This window comes from Schistocerca nitens, chromosome 1 (genome assembly GCF_023898315.1).
Source record: "Schistocerca nitens isolate TAMUIC-IGC-003100 chromosome 1, iqSchNite1.1, whole genome shotgun sequence".
NCBI classification, from domain to species: Eukaryota; Metazoa; Arthropoda; class Insecta; order Orthoptera; family Acrididae; genus Schistocerca; species Schistocerca nitens.
Window position 1 is genome coordinate 507271038 of NC_064614.1, and position 22771 is coordinate 507293808.

The 22771-nt window shown below is 42.5% G+C and overlaps 1 protein-coding gene across 7 annotated transcripts in view; it reads left to right on the top strand.

The window, feature by feature from the left end:
- The window catches only part of LOC126253041 (longitudinals lacking protein, isoforms H/M/V), a 176176-nt gene that overhangs the window by 94916 nt on the left and 58489 nt on the right, over positions 1-22771 (top strand). For all 7 annotated transcript variants that reach the window (XM_049954124.1, XM_049954116.1, XM_049954164.1 and 4 more), the window contains one exon: positions 11117-11174. In XM_049954124.1, the coding sequence (XP_049810081.1) occupies positions 11117-11174 (58 nt within the window). The remainder of the gene's footprint in view (positions 1-11116; positions 11175-22771) is intronic.

Below are 22771 nucleotides of genomic sequence, written 5' to 3' on the forward strand. Positions count from 1 at the left end.
ATTCAACTGCCATTGTCAGTGAAGAATACTACATTGTCAGCCTCATAGTTGATTGTATACACATGAGGTTGTGCACTTTATATTTTCATGTATATGTCAGATATTTGCTAACATGGATAGTTTGATTTACACATTTATACCAAGCTAGGTGCACTTATATCAGTTGGGAAGAAAGGGCACATTGAAAATCACACAGGCATTGAAAATATTTCGTGCTGGGTTCTGCTCCAAGGAAAGGAGAGGCAGGGCAACTAAAATCCTAAGTCAATGCTCAACAATCAACTTTCTTAAAGCCATTACACAAGAATGAAACAGTGTCATTCAGAATTTCAGAAATTACTGCACAGAATATGAAACCGTATGGAGGTAGTAACTAATGAAAACTGCATTTTTCGAAGCTGTGGATTCATCAGCTGATATTTTCATAAATAAGATTCATGGGGTTGTTCAATAAGTACTGCAACACTTTTTCTTCTCCGCCAATTTTGGTTGAAAAAAATGAGATATTGGTTGTGGGACATCATGGAATATTCCCTCTTCAAGGCCTATAGTTTCATGAAATTGCGATAGGTTATGGTGCTATAAATAGCTTTCAATATGGTGCCTGTAATGGAGGTGCTTCCCAAGCAGAGAGCTGTCATTGAGTTTCGTTTGGCAGTAAACCAGAGCATTGCAGACATTTACAGGTGTTTGCAGAATGTCTATGGCAACCTGGCAGTGAACAAAGGTACGTGGGCGAGGTGTCTGTCATCATCACTACATGGTCGCGCAAACCTGTCTGATCATCTGCTTGCTGGCTGGCCGCACGCAGCTGTGACTCCAGCAGTGTTGTGAAGTGCGAACACTCACATTCAGGATGATCTACAGATTACAAACAAACACCTCACTGCCCGACTGGATGTCTGTCTGGTAGTTCTGACACACTTGTCCACCAGTTAGTGTACTCAAAGATGTGTGCCCACTGGGTTCCTCACTGCCTAACAGAAGACCATAAAGAGCAACAAACGACCATCCTTGCAGAGTTGCTTATGCATTATGTGATAATTTTTGTTTCAAACATTGTCACAGGCGATGGAAACATGGGTTCATCACTTTGAACTGTACCCAAACAGCAATCCATGGAGTGGTGCCACACTACCTCTCCTCCAACAAAAAAGTTCAAAGCCACACTCTCAGCCATAAAGTAATGACAACACTAGTCTGCAACTCTGAATGTGCCCTCCCTCATGGGGCAACAGTCAACTCTGAAGTGTGTTGTGTTACTCTCATGAAATTGAAGAAATGACTTCATTGTGTGTTTCTCACCACAAAAATTGAAACTAACTTCTCCTCCTCCATTAAAGCACAAGGCCTCACACAAGTCTGCGCACCCAAGAGGAACTAATGAGACTTTTTTGGATTGTTGTTTCTCATCCACCCTACAGCCCGGATCTCATCCCACCTTCCAACTTCCATCTGTGTGGCTCAATGGAGGCTGCACTCTGCAGGAAGCAGTATGTGCATGATTGGGAGTTATTGATGCAGCAAGACTTGGCTCTGATGTCGACCAGTAGAGTGGCACCACATGGGCATACAGGCCCTCCCAGTAAGGCGGTGTAAGGCCATTGCATTGAATGGAACTTGTGTTGGAAAATAGGGTTATGTAGACAAAAGAGTGAGAAATAGTAAAGGGTATTTGGATCCTGAATAAAATCACAATTAAAATTCATTTCACATTTGCTAGAACTTTCAACTTTATAAGCAATATGTAAATGTAAGATCTTTTATTTAAATTCTTATTTCTGGCCGAGTTTCTTCTCGATTTAAAAACAGTGTGATGGCTCAGAAGCTTCGTAAGTTAGGCTGCCACCGATATGTATAATTTTGAGACAATATCTTCCAAGAAATGTAGGAAATCTCTTCTTGGAAGGCAGGGTCTCAAACTTTCAGCAGTAAACCTTGCCATGTCAACACAATAATACCCTTGTGGTGTCAACTAAGAGTTTGCTGCTGATCTGTGTAATGCTACCACTATAACACAATGATCCCCTTGAGCAAATATAACACTGTTTACTAACTCTTTACTTTCCCCCCTCCCTCTTCCCCCTCCCTCTTCCCCCTCCCTCTTCCCCCCTCCCTCTTCCCCCTCCCTCTTCCCCCTCCCTCTTCCCCCCTCCCTCTTCCCCCCTCCCTCTTCCCCCCTCCCTCTTCCCCCCTCCCTCTTCCCCCCTCCCTCTTCCCCCTCCCTCTTCCCCCCTCCCTCTTCCCCCCTCCCTCTTCCCCCCTCCCTCTTCCCCCCTCCCTCTTCCCCCCTCCCCCTTCCCCCCTCCCCCTTCCCCCCTCCCCCTTCCCCCCTCCCTCTTCCCCCCTCCCTCTTCCCCCCTCCCTCTTCCCCCCTCACTCTTCCCCCCTCACTCTTCCCCCCCTCACTCTTCCCCCCCTCCCTCTTCCCCCCCTCACTCTTCCCCCCCTCACTCTTCCCCCCCTCACTCTTCCCCCCTCACTCTTCCCCCCTCACTCTTCCCCCCCTCACTCTTCCCCCCCTCACTCTTCCCCCCCTCACTCTTCCCCCCCTCACTCTCCCCCCCCTCACTCTTCCCCCCCTCACTCTTCCCCCCTCACTCTTCCCCCCCTCACTCTTCCCCCCTCACTCTTCCCCCCCTCACTCTTCCCCCCTCACTCTTCCCCCCCTCACTCTTCCCCCCTCACTCTTCCCCCCCTCACTCTTCCCCCCCTCACTCTTCCCCCCCTCACTCTTCCCCCCCTCACTCTTCCCCCCCTCACTCTTCCCCCCCTCACTCTTCCCCCCCTCACTCTTCCCCCCCTCACTCTTCCCCCCCTCACTCTTCCCCCCCTCACTCTTCCCCCCCTCACTCTTCCCCCCCTCACTCTTCCCCCCCTCACTCTTCCCCCCCTCACTCTTCCCCCCCTCACTCTTCCCCCCCTCACTCTTCCCCCCTCACTCTTCCCCCCTCACTCTTCCCCCCCTCACTCTTCCCCCCCTCACTCTTCCCCCCCTCACTCTTCCCCCCCTCACTCTTCCCCCCCTCACTCTTCCCCCCCTCACTCTTCCCCCCCTCACTCTTCCCCCCCTCACTCTTCCCCCCCTCACTCTTCCCCCCCTCACTCTTCCCCCCCTCACTCTTCCCCCCCTCACTCTTCCCCCCCTCACTCTTCCCCCCCTCACTCTTCCCCCCCTCACTCTTCCCCCCCTCACTCTTCCCCCCCTCACTCTTCCCCCCCTCACTCTTCCCCCCCTCACTCTTCCCCCCCTCACTCTTCCCCCCCTCACTCTTCCCCCCCTCACTCTTCCCCCCCTCACTCTTCCCCCCTCACTCTTCCCCCCTCACTCTTCCCCCCTCACTCTTCCCCCCCTCACTCTTCCCCCCTCACTCTTCCCCCCCTCACTCTTCCCCCCTCACTCTTCCCCCCTCACTCTTCCCCCCCTCACTCTTCCCCCCCTCACTCTTCCCCCCCTCACTCTTCCCCCCCTCACTCTTCCCCCCCTCACTCTTCCCCCCCTCACTCTTCCCCCCCTCACTCTTCCCCCCCCTCACTCTTCCCCCCCCTCACTCTTCCCCCCCCTCACTCTTCCCCCCCTCACTCTTCCACCCCCTCACTCTTCCACCCCCTCACTCTTCCCCCCCCTCACTCTTCCCCCCCCTCACTCTTCCCCCCCTCACTCTTCCCCCCCCTCACTCTTCCCCCCCTCACTCTTCCCCCCCTCACTCTTCCCCCCCTCACTCTTCCCCCCCTCACTCTTCCCCCCCTCACTCTTCCCCCCCTCACTCTTCCCCCCCTCACTCTTCCCCCCCTCACTCTTCCCCCCCTCACTCTTCCCCCCCTCACTCTTCCCCCCCTCACTCTTCCCCCCCTCACTCTTCCCCCCCTCACTCTTCCCCCCCTCACTCTTCCCCCCCTCACTCTTCCCCCCTCACTCTTCCCCCCTCACTCTTCCCCCCTCACTCTTCCCCCCTCACTCTTCCCCCCCTCACTCTTCCCCCCCTCACTCTTCCCCCCTCACTCTTCCCCCCCTCACTCTTCCCCCCCTCACTCTTCCCCCCCTCACTCTCCCCCCCCTCACTCTTACCCCCCTCACTCTTACCCCCCTCACTCTTACCCCCCTCACTCTCACTCTCTCCCCCCTCCCCCCTCACTCTCTCCCCCTCCCCCTGATGACCTTAGCTGTTTAGTCCCCCTTAAACATCCCAACAACCAACCAATCCCCCCTCCCCCCTCACTCTCTCCCCCTCCCCCTCACTCTCTCCCCCTCCCCCTCACTCTCTCCCCCTCCCCCTCACTCTCTCCCCCTCCCCCTCACTCTCTCCCCCTCCCCCTCACTCTCTCCCCCCTCACTCTCTCCCCCCTCCCCCCTCACTCTCTCCCCCCTCACTCTCTCCCCCCTCCCCCCTCACTCCCCCCTCCCCCTCACTCTCTCCCCCCTCCCCCCTCACTCCCCCCCTCACTCTCTCGCTTCTCTCTCCCCCTCCCCCTCACTCTCCCCCTCCCTGTTCTCCCCTCCGTCTCTCTCTCTCTCTCTCACTCTGCGCCTCTTCTCCCCCCCCCCCCGTCTCCCTCTCCCCCGCCTTTCTTTCTTATTATTCCTACCTGTTACATTGTTGAGGGACAAAGACTGACTGAACAATATTCAAGAATGTGTTGAACAAGTGATGTTAAGCCATTAATTTTTTAAAGGTTTACATTTTCATAGGATTCTGTCACTAAATATCAGCCTGATATCTGCTTTTCGTAATACTGGTTTTGTGGGGTCATACCACATTAGATCACTAAGGACAGGTACTATCAGATGTTTTATTGTCATTACTGTTCCAGTGATTTGTCAAAGAGTAGTGTATCTTTTTACCTACTTATGTGCAATATGTTACATTTATTTATTTTTGGGATAAACTACCAGTCCTTGCACCAATTGTGAATCTGCAGGTATTCCTGCATTTTGATACTGTCTTCTGGCATTGCAACCTTACTATGCGGAACAGAACCATCTCGAACAACGTCATGGGGTTTTACATTGTCCACTAGATCATTCACATATATTGAGGATCACGATAATAGTCATATATCACTTTCTTGAGGTACTACTGAAATTACTTTTACATATGTTTTGTTCCCTCAAGAAGGTGTCGGATTCTACCTCCTAGGAAGTCTCGAATTCCATCACAGTCTGTATTTAAGATTTTGTTACTATTCACTTCACCCTCAAGTGAAGATCAATTTGTCATGTGCTTTGCTTTCAGAAGCTGCAGGGAAAATGAGGCTTTCAGGGGTTTCAGCAGCAGCTGAGGTGCCCCAGCTTTTGCCACATGTGCCCCAACATCACCACAGGTTCATTAAGCAAGCTGAAGCCTGTCACCAATGGCCTAAACAACTTCTAGCTTTTTCCAGACCGTGAACATTTCACCTACTATCTCCTCAGAACAAGTGTACTGCCTGCCTATTTCCAAATATGTAACACTATATAAAACCATTTGGAATATGTGTACAAATCAGTCCAAGAATAATTGAAAAAGTACACTCCATGAAATTGAAATAAGAACACTGTGAATTCATTGTCCCAGGAAGGGGAAACTTTGACACATTCCTGGGGTCAGATACATCACATGATCACACTGACAGAACCACAGGCACATAGACACAGGCAACAGAGCATGCACAATGTCGGCACTAGTACAGTGTATATCCACCTTTCGCAGCAATGCAGGCTGCTATTCTCCCATGGCGACGATCGTAGAGATGCTGGATGTAGTCCTGTGGAACGGCTTGCCATGCCATTTCCACCTGGCACCTCAGTTGGACCAGCGTTCGTGCTGGACGTGCAGACCGCGTGAGACGACGCTTCATCCAGTCCCAAACATGCTCAATGGGGGACAGATCCGGAGATCTTGCTGGCCAGGGTAGTTGACTTACACCTTCTAGAGCACGTTGGGTGGCACGGGATACATGCGGATGTGCATTGTCCTGTTGGAACAGCAAGTTCCCTTGCCGGTCTAGGAATGGTAGAACGATGGGTTCGATGACGGTTTGGATGTACCGTGCACTATTCAGTGTCCCCTCGACGATCACCAGTGGTGTACGGCCAGTGTAGGAGATCGCTCCCCACACCATGATGCCGGGTGTTGGCCCTGTGTGCCTCGGTCGTATGCAGTCCTGATTGTGGCGCTCACCTGCACGGCGCCAAACACGCATACGACCATCATTGGCACCAAGGCAGAAGCGACTCTCATCGCTGAAGACGACACATCTCCATTCGTCCCTCCATTCACGCCTGTCGCGACACCACTGGAGGCGGGCTGCACGATGTTGGGGCGTGAGCAGAAGACGGCCTAACGGTGTGCGGGACCGTAGCCCAGCTTCATGGAGACGGTTGCGAATGGTCCTCGCCGATACCCCAGGAGCAACAGTGTCCCTAATTTGCTGGGAAGTGGCGGTGCGGTCCCCTACGGCACTGCGTAGGATCCTACGGTCTTGGCGTGCATCCGTGCGTCGCTGCGGTCCGGTCCCAGGTCGACGGGCACGTGCACCTTCCGCCGACCACTGGCGACAACATCGATGTACTGTGGAGACCTCACGCCCCACGTGTTGAGCAATTCGGCGGTACGTCCACCCGGCCTCCCGCATGCCCACTATACGCCCTCGCTCAAAGTCCGTCAACTGCACATTTCACGTCCACGCTGTCGCGGCATGCTACCAGTGTTAAAGACTGCGATGGAGCTCCGTATGCCACGGCAAACTGGCTGACACTGATGGCGGCGGTGCACAAATGCTGCGCAGCTAGCGCCATTCGACGGCCAACACCGCGGTTCCTGGTGTGTCCGCTGTGCCGTGCGTGTGATCATTGCTTGTACAGCTCTCTCGCAGTGTCCGGAGCAAGTATGGTGGGTCTGACACACCGGTGTCAATGTGTTCTTTTTTCCATTTCCAGGAGTGTATAAGTAGATTGCAGCAAGAGGTCATATTGCTCAGCTGTGATGCTGCCCGTGGTAAAAGTTTTTTCATCTTTTATTCATCAGTTCTGCTGTCTTTTGGAATAGTAATGTCTGCAACCTACAGTTCCCATTTCTCCCTGATTCTGATGTTTGTCTGTTGTGCTCCAGTGTTCAATCAATGGGATTCCTACAGTAGTTTGGCTTTTGGATTTTCTTGCACTGAAGATATTATTTCTAACATAAGTTTATCATTCATGCCACAGCTTTGCTTGTAATCTGTCTGTGTGACCTTTGCAACAACTCAGTTGTTCATCAGATTGTTCCCTCAGAGGTCTCTATCTCATATAGTGTGCTACTCCATGTTTTTCTTCTTCCAATTTCTCCCCAACTTCCAGAAGCCTCTGGACATCTGGTTACCTGGACATGTACAACCTGTCCATCACATGAAAAGTTGTAAGACATGATTAATTATGAAGTGTTTCATTTTTTTTTTTTAAGTTGTACAGTTTCACTAGTGGACAGTCCACAATGACTGCAGTGTACCTATATGGCCCAGATATTCATTGCTTTGGTGTTACTGCCACCATTCAGTTTGCATTTTGAAAATTTTTCTGCTCCTTTAGACATATTCTTTGCTGAACAGTTTTCACATGATCAAATGTGATTTTGTCCAGTTTCAAAATGCCCATGTATTTGTAGAGTTGGTAGCACTCGATGGCTTCTTCATTTGTCATTGCTATGCCTTCCCTTTCTATAATCTTCTATGTTTTTAGTGCCACTTGATCATATTTTTCCCAGCTGAATTCCTTGTTGGTGCCAATGCTGAATGTCTGGGCTGTAATGATCAGTGACTGTGTTTTGACTTCCAGTTTTATGAACTATACACATATAGTGGATGAGATTTTCCACAAGCGTTAGGCCAATCTCTGGCCCACATGATTCCTTTGTTATCATCAGTCGTAATGAGTCACGAATGTGAGTCACCTTAGATGAGTGCTTTCTTGATGTTGAACAATCTGTAACTCCCTATTTCCAACAAAAGTTCAATCTTGTAGCACTAGACAGTATTTTCTGTAACATTCCTAATTTTTTCCTTACTCCATTGATTTCCAGGTATTTTGTTGTCCAACCATCAGGCAGAGTGTCATCCACTTTTGAAGTCGGTGCACAGCACATGAAGATTAGTTCTCTAGCTTTTGCAGTTTTCTAGAATAATTTTCCAATCAAAAGCTGGTCTGTTGCATTTTTGCCTCTTTATTTATTGCCTTTTTTTCCTCCACTTGCAGAGTATTATTTTCTTCAGAGTAGCCACTAGTTTTATCAGCTTATTGCTGGTCTACAACTTAAACATAGTGGGACCAGAATGAAAAATGATCCTATCATAGCACAAAAAAGGCAGATATGTCCTGGGCAGTGTTGGGGACTTAAAATATGGGAACTAGCATTCCGATTTATGTGGCAACTTCAAGATGTGTAAATCAAAATTTCTTGATATATTCACACTTTTTTAATTGTTAGTATTAGTGATCCTGTCATATTATAATGCATCATATCAAGTAAAGTAACATGATGTCATGTCGTGTGACATGGCACATGCCGTCATGTCATCAGGGGTCCCAACTTACAAAAAATATTGGGGATTTTGGCCCGGGAAATTTTCTAAATTTTAGATGAAAAACAGCGAGTTTTAAAGTTTTTTTTAAAGATTTTAGTTATATGATCAACATTATAACTCATGATGACTTGACACTTCAGGAAACTCGACACTTCGGGAAACTCGACAAGCCCGACACTTTTTTGGCTTTGAAAAAAGAAACAAAACATGAACACGCACGGTATTTTTGTAAAAAGCTAATTTAATTTACAGTAATAATCATGCTTATAGACTATTACAGAGCAGTGAGTATATAGCTCTGAAAAGACTGAAATTATATTTAAATAAATCCTAAACCATCATTAAAAGAATAAAACATAAAATATTGCTGTCGCACAGTAATAGCACTTTGATTAATAAGTGAAATAGGTAATTTAAGCTCACTCTGAATAAGGCTTAGGGTTCATTAAATAAAAACAATATCTCAAAGTTAATGCTTTAATACAGTTAATAAAGTTAATATAGTATGCCTAATACTATCAGACAAAAAGTATGTAAATAGTGGGGTTTAATTGAGTCTTACACCCCAAAAATATTTAAGTATTTGAGAATAACTAATTCTACAGAGATATAGTAATACATTACCAAACTAGTATTAATATTTCGAAACTGAAAATTTAAATTATGTATGTATTTAGTTCTCTATTTTATAAAGATTTTTAATATTGCTCTAAATGCCGTTATTATGGCTAGAGTGTCTTTAGAAAGGTGCAAATGCTGACCATGTGACTTGATTACTGAATATGAAGTCATTGATGACTGGTCGAATATCTAAGTCATCCGAAACATCTCGGTGGGCATGAAAAACGGCCAAGTTGTTGAATCACTTCTGTCCCATTGTTGACTGGAGATATGACTTCAGATGTCTAAGGGCACTAAATGACCATTCTGCTTTTGCTGTTGTGATTGGAACTACTTGGAGAAGCTTAATGCACTTCACTACTTCACATGACATTTCTCCAACTGCAGGCTCTTCTGTAATGTACTTTCTAACATCACCATAAAACATTTTTTGTTGCTTGGAAACAAGATGGCCATTTTTCTGACAATTACTTTAATTTTCTGCATGCTCATCGATAAAGTTTTAAATGGTCGCTCAAACAGTACAACATTTTGTAATGCAGCACTTAAATGCAGTGCATTTGTACAAAACACAGTTTTGTGTCTAGTTGCGTGATTTTTTTGCATGTAAAACCCGAATGATGAAATATATTTGCAAAAGCTTCTAATAATTACCTCAAGAACATGTGTTTTTATTGTCATTTGTATCTCTTTAAACCATGTCAGCAAATGTGATTCATGTAAAACTGGATTTTATATGCATTTTGTGTGCAACTTAGGACCATGGATAAAGCTTGCACAAAACAAGACAGCCATTACTTACGTGTATTTTTCTATTTTCTTACAAAATTTGAATCAATTTGCTCAAGTTTGAAACACTGAAATAGCAAGGGTGTAAAAAGACTCGCAAAATCTGAATGAAACTAGATGTTTGAAAACAAGTTCTCAATTTTATCGTAAGAATGCATTCTTTATTTATTTGATTCCCTTCAAACCGTTTCCACACATTCAGTTCACATGAGAGTAAATTTTAAGTTTTCATATAGTTTGACTTTAAACCATCCTTTCTCAACAATGGATAAATTATGTTTTCCCATATACAGTATATAACATCTGTATATATTCTACCTAAAGACTGCCAGAATTCTACAGCGTCTACCCAAAAAATTCTGAGACCAATTTTATTCCTGGCAAGTGATGGCAGTGTAGTAACTACAGTGGTAGCTTGAACTAGCAACCGTAAACAACAGAAGTGCATTTGACTGATAAGTTGTGAGCATGCAGTGTTATGTAGTGGGCGTGGGACCCTAGTGTGTCTGTTGTTGTTGTTGTTGTTGTTGTTGTTGTTGCAAATTGTAATTGTGTCACACATTGCAATGAAGCAACTAACTGAACATCTGTAAATTAGGAGTTCATAATGTTCTTTTGGATGTTTTGTAGAAGAGGAAAGTATGTGGGGAAATTTATCCCTCTCACCTTGCATCTCAAACAAAAATTAATGACGTTTAGACGCGTGCCACCACTTGATTGGAATAAAAAAGCAAGCAATTCTTTTCTGGAAAATGTCATCACAGGTGACGAGACTTGATATTATCACTGTGACTCTACCACAAACCAACAAAGCGCATAATGAGTCGTCTGGTTCACAAAGACTGAAGAAAGTGCTAATATAATGTGAGAGTTGAACATCATACCAATGAAGGACTTCCCTGGCAGTTTCACATGGATGTATGAGCATTCTATGCCTTGTACTCAAATGTAAGGGTCTACGTAGAATACCTGAAACACTAAAATCACCATCTTAACTTTTTTGCTCTAATTTTTAATAGTCCCGTCTGGAAATGTTTTTGACTGACAGGGTATGTCAAACACATCCGTTGCCATTACTATGATCGAAGTCAAAACCATTAATTATTAATTTCTAAAGGATCAGATTTGACATATAGATATAAGAGTGTGTTGCTTATATATTTTTCAGGAAAGTTTTGCTGAACCTGAGGAGAAAGAAAAGTTAAAGCCTACGTCATACTCAGATGGTAAGTGTAAGAAGTTTTCTTCTTTGAGAGTAGCTTGAATGCTTCAAAAAGTGGCCTATATTTATGTCTGTATTTAATATTCCACTTGAAAATTTTTATTTGCTAAAGAACTGTAACTCACATCTGTTAAATTTAAACATTTTTTACTATTCCTGTTTGGATTGCTAGTTTTATTATTGTTTCTGTCTTCATTGATTTTCTTTAGGATTTATTGTATAATATTTAAACCTATCATTAGGTAACCATGTTAGGGGCAAAATCCACTATTATTGCTTGCAGAAACTTGGAGAGAGTTTGGTGGGTGAGGTTTTAACTTCATAATTTTCATCTGTGATACTTAGCTTTGAAACTGGCATAATTTGGGATTGTTCCAAACAAGATTACAAAACTGAGAAATGAGTAGTAAGTAGAATGTTGCAGCCTTGAAAACTGAATGTTTCAGTATATTCTGAAAATATTACATACATTATTTTTGAGTTTATTACAAGAAACAAAAATTATGAAAATTTAAAAAAAAATGTTATGTTTGATGTTGATGAATGACTTACCTAAATCTTAGAACTTAAAAATAAAGAGCAAATACAAAAACAAGTGATTTGGTTTTTAAAATATTTTTTACTCTGCCATAATTTATTTTCGTGTGGTAATCTCAATAACTGAGACACAAATGCCAAAGCAGCATTCCTTCCATCACCATTGCTTTCCCTTCTGATGTGCTTACCAGTGTCTTTTTTACTCTGACTAGAACAACTTCGAGATAGACGTGTGCATTATATGCCATTTTATTGCAAGCCATTTGTGCTCTACAATGTCTTTCCCCTCTTAATTTGCCCTGACATTCACTCTTATAATTGTGTTTTTGCAAACTGATAGGTTTTGCCATTTATTTACCAGATTATCAAATAAATGTCTAAAATACACACACTCCTCACACAAATGAATGGGGAAGAAACCCTTATAAGTGGTATAGTGGGAAGCACCCAATTCTATGCACTTCAGTGCAAAGTATACCTCTAGTCTAGATGGAAGACTTGCCTTTTGAAAACTTCATCTTAAATTGTCGTAGCACAGTGCGTGGTGCAGGGAACAGGACTCATAAGCCGCAGTGTGCTCTCATGATTGCTGGCGTCCGTCTCCAAGAAATATGTCCCGAGCATGCCGTTCTGCAAAGTGGACATGTTAATTTCTACATCTGTCGTCAGGCAGTGGGTGGGTGGTGATGCTGAGAACTTAAACCAAACCAGTTCGTGTAGTCTGAAGAAAAGTTGCTAACACCATAATTCATGCATGAAATTTCAAATCATTGATCTGAGTTCCATTCCTCTCTCTGAAGTCAGAAGGCCTGCTGCTCTACACTTGTCTGTAATTCTCCATGCTGTTTCTTGTATATCCGTAGTTACCCTATTCCATGTGATTGTGCGCTTGTGACGGTTCACCTTCTTTATTTATTTCATTGTTTGTTGTCCTCGGTGTCAATATGATATTGAAACTGGAGTGTGATATTGGCTTAAAAATGGGTTGTGGAAGTACAACACTGACTACTTTAAATAATGTAGCCAACAGGTGCACAGTTGTGTTTCACAGTAGTTTACTTTCACTGTTCACAACTGCCCAATAATACACAGTTATATATGGCCAGTGCACTATTATTTTAACTTTCCATAAGCCTCATTAATAGTTTGCAGCCAAATCTCCACATGCTGCTACAATAGTTTACTGTTGAACATATACGAGCAGTGAACACCTAACCACAAAGTTCACAGTTCTTGAAGAAGAGAGAGGTACGTATGCAGCTTTAACACACGGCCTAATTGTGTTACACTTATTTCACGGATGCATTGTTGTTGATCTAACCAATACAGGTTCCTTGTCTGAAACTCGGCCATGGACTAACTGTCTCGGGACCAAACATTGGGCCCTTATATATCCTCATGATAGGAGGTGCTGAAACTACATGTTGTTCGAAGTTAAATTTACAGAAATTACAATTAAAACTTAACTCGTTAAATTAACTGAATATATCGAAAAATTCGTTCCTTTGAAAAGTTTCTTCTGTTACAAGATTTAGGCTGAATTATTTGTTTAAATGATGAAATTAACATATATCATTATGCAAACAATACGTTTGATAAAACTTTTAATTACTTTGGAATGAAGGGTTGGCTTTGCTATCATGTTTTCAAATAGAGCCAAACAGATCCTTTAAGAATACCATTAGTTGTTCCTCCAAATGCTTATAATTAGTAGAGAATTTGTATTTGTTTATATGTCAACAATAGAATGAAACAATTACTGGTTTCACCCTGTAACAAAAGACACCAACTAGGAATAGTCAAAATGAATCAGAGAATCAATTACCTTCATAAAACTAAGCCCAAAATTAGATCTGGTGTTATATTCTTCAAAACTAAGGGCCAACCTCTCTCTTTTATGAAAATGCAGATTATACTAATGCAGGGGCGGGCAAACGTTGCTCGCGGCTCATGAGCACACAGCGCTGCATGTGTGCTGCTTGCGTGCAATCGTCGCCTGGGACAGTGGTGACAGCCGGCAGTTTGCGGCAGTGTAGTACCAGGCTAAGCTGCGGACTTTGAAGCGAAGGGACCACTACGTAGTGAACATTGTATTTCAAGAACCGGAAAATGCACAGTGAATCAAGGAAACACAGAAGTGGAGATTTGCTATCTTTTAAAAAGCAATGGGAGAATCATTTTTTTCTTTGAGCAAAAACGTGAAAATTCGAAATGTATAATATGTGACAGTATTCTCGCTGGTCAGCGGAAGTTTAATATTGAACGCCATTATAATAAATTTCAATATGTTCCCGTACTTAGTGCAATAAAAGAGGAATTTCTCAAGCGATTTGGGGATATATCATACTTATCCCAAGGTTTTGAATAGTTCTCGAGGCAATTTGCTGTTTCTGTAGATGATATTCATCCCAGTTTGCAAATGGAATTAATAGATCTACACTGTAGATTCTGCAGCGTAATTCTCGTATGAGACACAAGTTCCTTTTGGCAAGATGTGTAATAGATTTTTATCACGACTTTCCACAGCAAGAGTTTCGTCGTCTCCATCGTGAAGCCGCAAAGATAATATGTTAGGCTCGACATATGTTTGCGAGAGATTTTTTTCTGTTATGAAAATTAATAAGTCTCGGTTAAGAGCAAACATCAGTAATGAAAATTTACGTAACTGTTTGCGTTTTTCTGTATGTAGAAATTTTGTTCCAGACATTAAACGTATTGTAAACTCCACGTGTGATAATTAAATACAACGTATCGTAGGTAATAGGTACTCTTTCAAACCATGATTTCTTTCAAGCACTCTTAGTAACCTTATTCCTTCATTCAATAAAGCAGGCCAGGAAACAAAACTTATTACAGAGGAAGAAGCGGAGAGACGGTATGGTGGGGAGGGGAGAGAAGCGGGTGGCCAGCTTGCCCCTGTGTGCACGCAGAACACCTGTTTACTGCACAAGTGCAAGTGCACCACACACATGCAGGATTCCTGCCCGCCCCTGTACTAATGTATGTTGATGGTAAGTAGTTAAAAGTGAAAAAATGAATTTTAAGCAGGCAGATGGCAAAACAAAAGGGGAAGTAAAAATATCCCAGATTGCTTCATCACACACTAAATCGTAGAAAAGACTTTACAATTATCCACCACTGACAAAATGCTTTGAGCCCTACATATGGCAAACAGATCACAAAGTTAGAGATAACTGTCATTGCGGTTATTATAGTAGCATTAAAATTACTTGTTAACTGACATTTCATACCTTGAAACAGAGTTTTTCCATTCATAACTTTTAGTGTTATGCTTAAATTGTCCACTGTTTCCAATGTAACACAACAAAGCATCAGTGCACTTGAGTAGTGCACAGCAGCTGGCACACTCAAAGCAAGTGTTATTTAGTTACTGGAATACTGAGCCCTGCCTGCACTTTCTACCACTGCAACAGCTCATTCCCTCTTTCACCAAGCCTTAAACATTAGCCAACTGAGAGCTATTTTGGTAAGCCATTGTGGCAGTTGTCATGCATTGAAAATCGTCTGCTGACTGAGAGTCTCAAGATTATTTTAGATTTGACACAGTAATACAGGAAACTATTGTTGTTATTTTACATTATCTTAAGTGTCAACCATAATTATGTGGAATAGTGTACTCTGGCATCCAGATCACAGTGTGCCACATTTTATTGGATTGCATTTTATTTGCTCATCAGCAGACTGCAGTGATTTGCTGGTGGATCTGCAGTCTATTTTGTGTAATCAAACAGATGTAGTTTGCGTTTTAAAGTTTTGTGTATTGTCACATGTTTTTAACAAGATTTTGGGGAGACATTTTTAATGTGTCAACAGGTTGGCTGGCTCACCAAGCTTTTTGTAAGTGGTTAGCCAGTCTCATTTCCCTGTGTTGTTCTTTTAGCTCTTCTGTGTCTTGATTTCATACTGTTTTTCTTTCTTGATTAGCTATCTTCCCTCCTCACTGGTTTTAGTGCATGTGAGATAGTGTGTGGTCATTTAGAGTGCATGCATGTATGACAATTTTAGTTCTTACCTACATTCAATTATTTTAATAAATGTCGGGGTGCTGTTAACCTTGCCATTGGGTGGTGCTAGGCTGGGAAATATGTCCAGCTGCTCTGCAGTTTTCATTGGTCACGCTCGAAATCCACTTTCAGAAAAGGTTCAACATGTACAAAGTAGAAGTACTCACAGCCTTAATGGGTACTGCAGCAGAAGAGATCACCTCACTTACTTAGAATACCTGAATGCCGTTTACACAATGCAGTACATGTATCAAACAGATGTGCCAGTCCTAGGTTACCTAGTCCACCTAAAAGTGTTTGGATGAAGGTGTTCTTTTACTTTTTCAGTCATGTCACATTCAAATATAGTGGAATCTCATTATTATGACCCCACTTAGCACAGCGGGCAGGCTGTATACATCATGGGAAGTCAGAGAAAATGCAGCAATTTTTTTGAATTCCAAGGTTTTTCCAGTTTCTTTAGTTTACAGTTAATTTTTTGTAATTTTGACTGGTAAGAACTGATACACTAACAAAGAATTTTACTTTGGCCCGCCGCTGCAGAATACTGCAGCAATAAAACATAAATGAGAGAAGAACACCAAAATAAAGCTTTAGTTGCTAAAAATTTGCACAATTTACAACAAAACACTGTGCACATGCAAGCATCTGCTGACAGCAAAATGTATCGAAGTCTTTAGGACGAAAACTATGCAAGACTGTGTAACGACAGACTGCTGTTGATGAGTGTGGCACCACAACTAATTAAATTTCTAACAGGTCATGATTGGTGGTTTGAGAAGTGCTCCATTGAAAGTAAATTTCCTTTTACGCAAGATGAAGGTGTTAAGTGTGAGAATGTCTGATGAATTTATCTCACAGAGTGTCTAACTCTCATTCAGAACTAATATATTGAGGACCAGCCACTTGGAAAAATTTTGGGCCCTAAAGATCAGCCATTTATGCCATTATTTAAAATTTTACGGTACATTTGTGTTTATATGTCTTAAAGGATAACACGCCAGAAAAGACCTGTATTATATGTGAAAGCTTAGTTTTTCCTGTAGCTATGCTGTATGTATATTAATTAAAACAATTAACTTTTCCTATATGTGTGTTTGTGCTACTCAAGTCATGTTGCTATTGGCTGACTACATTTTGTGTTTTCTCCTCTGAATATGTGCTGTCAATCGCTGGCAAGATCAGGTGACATGAACTATGATTGACTGACAAAAGCACATCACACTCTCCATTTTAGTCCTTCAGAAACCACCAAGCTGTATTTGGTGGAATTCATATTTATATATTTGTAATACAAAAATATGCAATGTACATGTTGCTGCGCATCAAAGATCTTTCCAAAACACATTGTGTTTTCTGCTAGATTTTGTTGCCTAAATTGCTGGGAAGTTCTATGCCGATGTATAAAACCTTTATCATTCAAAGGATTGAGAAGTTTTACAGTTCCGAGGGAAAGTATATTGTCACATAACATGGAAAAAATCTACTTTCATCCGGGGGGGGGGGGACGAAAATAAAACATAAAATGCAAGGAAACGCAGTGCTCATACAAGCGTTTGCCAACAGCAAAATGTGTCAAAGGCTTTAGGAAGACTATGCAATGCTTCATAACAACAAATTGCCTCCGATGAGCGTGACATCACAACTGTTTACTTTAGATTCGTTTTAGCAGTTAAAAGCAGGCTCATGCGCATGCGCAGTTGAGTGGTGTATGAATAGTAGTTTCTCCCATTCTGGCTACATAAAATGTGGCTGTTGGCTATGTAAGCAGACGCAGCAAGCAGCTAGATGCAACTGAGAAAAATTTTACTGCTGTGCCGAAGATGCCAGATTCACGCATATGCAGCGCGCCCGGATCTATAAGGGGGGGGGGGGGCAAATTCATATTCTTGAAGAGAAAAAAAAACCTTGTTTCACACAAAGCGCCTAGCATCCAGTGGACGTTGGTCTATCGAGTACTCATATGATTTTGATGCACATCCCTGGTTTGAACACACTCTGCAAGTTGATTTCTGAATGAATCATAAGCCCCGCAGGGTAGCCGTGCGGCCTGAGGCCACTTGTCCCGGTCTGCGCAGCTCCTCCTGTCGGAGGTTCAAATCCTCCCTCGGGCATGGGTGTATGTGCTGTCCTTAGCGTAAGTTAGTTTAAGTTAGATTAAGTAGTGTAAGCCAAGTGACCGATGACGTCAGCAGTTTGGTTCCACAGCAAAAAAAAAAAAAAAAAAAAAAAAAAAGAAGAAGAAGAAGAAGAAGAAGAAGAAGAAGAAGAAGAGAGAGAAGAAGAAGGAGAAGAATTGTAAGTTGATTTTTGACTGCGTGCGTAGTGTACATGATGTCTCTGTCAGGGGAATACTCGTCGCATCTAGAAATAAAGTTTCCTGCAGGCAAAAGGGGACCGGGCTGTACAAGCTGAGCGGAGTAAAGCCGAATGAGTGAACGCCAATCGCTGTCTGATTATGTTGTTGTTTGGGTTTGCGAACGATCAGCGTTGTTTGAATTACTAGGGAAATCCATAGATTCAGACTACCAGAGTGGAAATAATCAACTAACAGGAATGACAGGTAAGAAGGGTTACATATTATCTTCTCGGTGCATCCAGGAAAATGAAATTTTGTCAGAAAAATTTTAGCCAGATCGCTACACTAGTAAGAGTCAGTTGTACAGTCACCGTCTAGCAGCCGCTTAAGTTCTATTCTGGAAGTACTGCGGAAAATGGTTTGTACAAACATAACAATGCCTAACCGGAGAATAATCAGTGATAACTAAACCGGTGATTCTGGCAGGGTTAGTGAAGTTAACCAGCGAATAAGTTTTGACAAAGGCAGGAATAGTTCCAGAAGTAATCATGACATGATTGTTTGTTAGAACGAGGAAGGAAGAAACGGGAATCACACAAATTAGGGAAGAATATGATGATTCCAAATTTATATAAAAATCTCATACTACTTCTTTTCGATCTCACACTCGAGAAACTGGAGCATATGAACGAAATGTGAAACTATTTTCTAACATAAAATTTTTTGCTTTTAGTAGGTCTGATAGGCATTTTATGTTGGTCTTCGTGAATTATATTCTGTCGTGTTATCAAAGTGACATTTTGTGCGAAAACAGTCTCGTTTATGTCTGTAGTGTTAGAAAGGCCTATTTTGTTTTATCTAGCAGACAGTGACAAAATAGATGTAATCAGATCGAGAAACCACACCAGTCATGGTTACTATTTGTATTAACAGCTTACACAGTATTAGACAATGATATTTTGATTTTTCATGTAGCAAAACGTTCGACGAACTTTGATGAGGTAATAGATTCTTTCGCAGAAAGGAAAGCGCGCCATGTAGAAAACTGTGCTAAGAGCTAAGGATTGAAGAAATGTGTACTGTATTGTATGTCTCTTGTCTTTATTGGTTTTATGTATCCTATATTTAATTTTATGTCACCCAAAACAGATAGTTATTAGATAACAGGCAATATAGAGTGCAAATTTTCTGAAAAGTTCTTGTTCTCCTGATTACAAATAATCCCATCTAGTATTAATTTCGAGTGGGTGTGGTTGTTTCTTTTAAAAAGAGGGATAGGATGTCAAACCGGGCGACTGGGAGCAGGAGAGGCACCACAGGACATTTTAATTTCCACTGTCCTGAATGTAGTTTTATGGCATCCAGTACAAAATATACACATTTCAATTCCACGATGCGAAATACAGTGACATGTGATAGAAGAATGCTGTGTGAAGAGGGGTAGCACTGCACTCTGCCACACTTAAGACCAAATAACATGTCTTACATTTCCATGAAAATATATGTTATATGTAAGAGACTCTTCAGAAAGATGTTCCCTACAAAATAAACATGTTTTGGAAAATTTGATTTTTTTAAATTTTTGACACATTTGAAACGCTCGAGGGAGGTGGACTGGGAGGGGGCAGGGGGCGCCACAATCTTAGTATTGTCCTGGTTCGTAAATGCCGTAGATCCGAGGCTGATGCGCAGAGCAGTCTGAGATAGAGTGGGGAAGTGTGTAGTTTCCACGTGACCTGTTTTTACATTTAGTGAGTTTGCTGTTTCCTCTTCGTTTACTGCACTCACATCAAATGATAACAAAATGGATTTCTGTGGCTGGGAGCTATCAAGTTAATTAAAATACATTCATATAATTACGGAAGGCTAATATACGTTATTAGTTTCAGATTTTATTTTATTTCCACTTTTCTGACAGCCATGCATTAAACGCCTTGTAGAACAAAGAATTTATTTTTGCTGGTTTGCTAAAGAAATTTGGTTTTTATTAATCTTTTACGCTGAGGCAGTCAATGTGTTTGAAACAAATCTTTTGGTTCCACACTGTTGGCTAATTTCAACTGCTTGCTGCATTTCAAGTGCATGTTTTCATCTTCTAGCACATATGGCATTATGCCATAATAAAGAATCAAAAATGAGTTAATATAGAAAATTTACATCCCGAAACCCACTCTGAAAAGCGTAATATCAGGTCGAGACCTACATCATTGGGAATCTGGACAACGAATGTGCTCTTTAATAATGCACTTTAAATGTGCCATTTTAGTATGGTTCACGAAATTCTGATGCTCTCAGAGTATCCTCTGATGTCTTTTTTTCCTTTATGACATAATGTAAGATCTTTTAATGTTTTACACATACGAACATACTGGCTTCCTGTGTCACAGGAGCTGCCAAGGCGCGGTGGCACCTCTTATCTGGCGCTCTCTGACGACTACTGAAACAAACCTATTTCTAACAGGTGGCAGCAAAATATTGCAAATGGTGGTTTGAAAAGCGTTACTTTCAAAGTTGAACTATGTGCGGGAATGTATGATGAATTTCATAAATCGCAGAGCATTTGATGACGAGCCATTTAGAAGTATTTCGTGCCCAGAAGATCAGACATTCATGTCGTTATTATGAGCAAATTGATGTAGTGCTACAGGAAGCTCTTTCTCCTCTGCGGTAGCTAATTTATTTGTGGAAAACTCTGAGGACAAGTCACTGGACTCGGCAAAAAATTTTAATGGCACTTTTGTGTGATATACCTTAAAGTGTAACACGCGCAAAAAATATCATCATTATATATGAAAGCTTAGCTTCTCTTGCAGCTTATTAACCTTAGAGACAAATACTATATGTGAAAGCTTTGCTTTCCTTTTAGCAACACTATGTATATTAATTTAAAACATTAACTTTTCATGTTTGTGTATCCACGCTACTTAAGTGATGTCACGTGTCCTGCAGTCTGAATCTTTTAAGTATTGAGCGACATATCTGGGATGGGTGCTGTGAAGCTGGGTTGTGAAGCACAGATCAGGTGTATATCCTATGTTCCAACGTCCCGAATGAAAGGTAGGTGGATCCTTGGTATCAAAAACTACTTCCAAGTTTACGGTTTCCATCCATTCACAAAGAGCTTCACCATTACTGTCATTTTCACAATATCCCCATAGATTATGATGGCTGTTGAAGTCGCCCAGGAATGGAGATGGATGCTGCTGAGATGGTAAATGAGGAGTAGGCCAGGTTACTCCGGGAGGCTTGTAGACATTGACTATTTTTACACTATAAATGTTTGCTGACATTGTGAAAATATCGTTTTCGCTGCTCACTGAAACTACCTGATAATTTTTCATATTATGCTTGATGTAAAGTGTAAGACCATATTTTAGATGGTTATTTGAGGCTATTAGTTTGTATCCTGGTATTTTCCCCTCTGCTCCTTATCTGTTGATCGTCTGCTGTGTCTGTTTCTTGGAGTGCAATGACATTGACTGCATGGTTTTTTGATAGTTGGGATAGACAGTCACATTTCGACCTGCTTATTCCTTCGATGTTAAGTTGACATATACGAATAGAGGGTCCAATTCTACGAACTTGTGTGTCCTGAGAAGGACTTTTTGGTTGTTGCTCTGCATTCTATGACTGAGAGGCCTTTCTGGGCAGTTCAGTCTTATCCTGTTGTTACTCATTTAGCACCACCCAGGAGGCACGTGTGATTTAGGGTATGTCATGGACGCGAGTAACCTTGCCGCCCCCCCCCGCCCCCCCGGTTCAGCTTACAGCCATAGTTGTACCTCATGTAGCAATCTCTTATGGGTACTACCTGCTGCACAGCTTGAACGTCTGCATTGGACACTGGAACCTGTCCTGGAGAGTTCCAGTCATTACATGTGCCTTGTGTATCCAAAAATATATTAAAATTCAGATGCAATAATAAAAATGATGATAGTGATGCTGATTGATAGATAAATCGCTATTCACCACACAGAGGCGGTGTTGAGCTATTGACAGGCACATTGAAAAAATTCTGGTAAATATTATACGTTTCAGACGTAGAAAACACATGCTTGCATGTGCCGCTGCCCCCCCCCCCCTCCCACCACCACCACACGTGCGCGCGTGAGCGCATCCACTGTCATCTCTGGGCACGAGGCCTGACTCTTAGCACCCAGATACGATAGAGACTGTGTGTGTGTGTGTGTGTGTTTTGGTCAACACCACCTCTTTGTAGTGAACAGCTACAGGGTGTTTCAAAAATGACCGGTATATTTGAAACGGCAATAAAAACTAAACGAGCAGCGATAGAAATACACCGTTTGTTGCAATATGCTTGGGACAACAGTACATTTTCAGGCAGACAAACTTTCGAAATTACAGTAGTTACAATTTTCAACAACAGATGGCGCTGCGGTCTGGGAAACTCTATAGTACGATATTTTCCACATATCCACCATGCGTAGCAATAATATGGCGTAGTTTCTGAATGAAATTACCCAAAACCTTTGACAACGTGTCTGGCGGAATGGCTTCACATGCAGATGAGATGTACTGCTTCAGCTGTTCAATTGTTTCTGGATTCTGGCGGTACACCTGGTCTTTCAAGTGTCCCCACAGAAAGAAGTCACAGGGGTTCATGTCTGACGAATAGGGAGGCCAATCCACGCCGCCTCCTGTATGTTTCGGATAGCCCAAAGCAATCACACGATCATCGAAATATTCATTCAGGAAATTAAAGACGTCGGCCGTGCGATG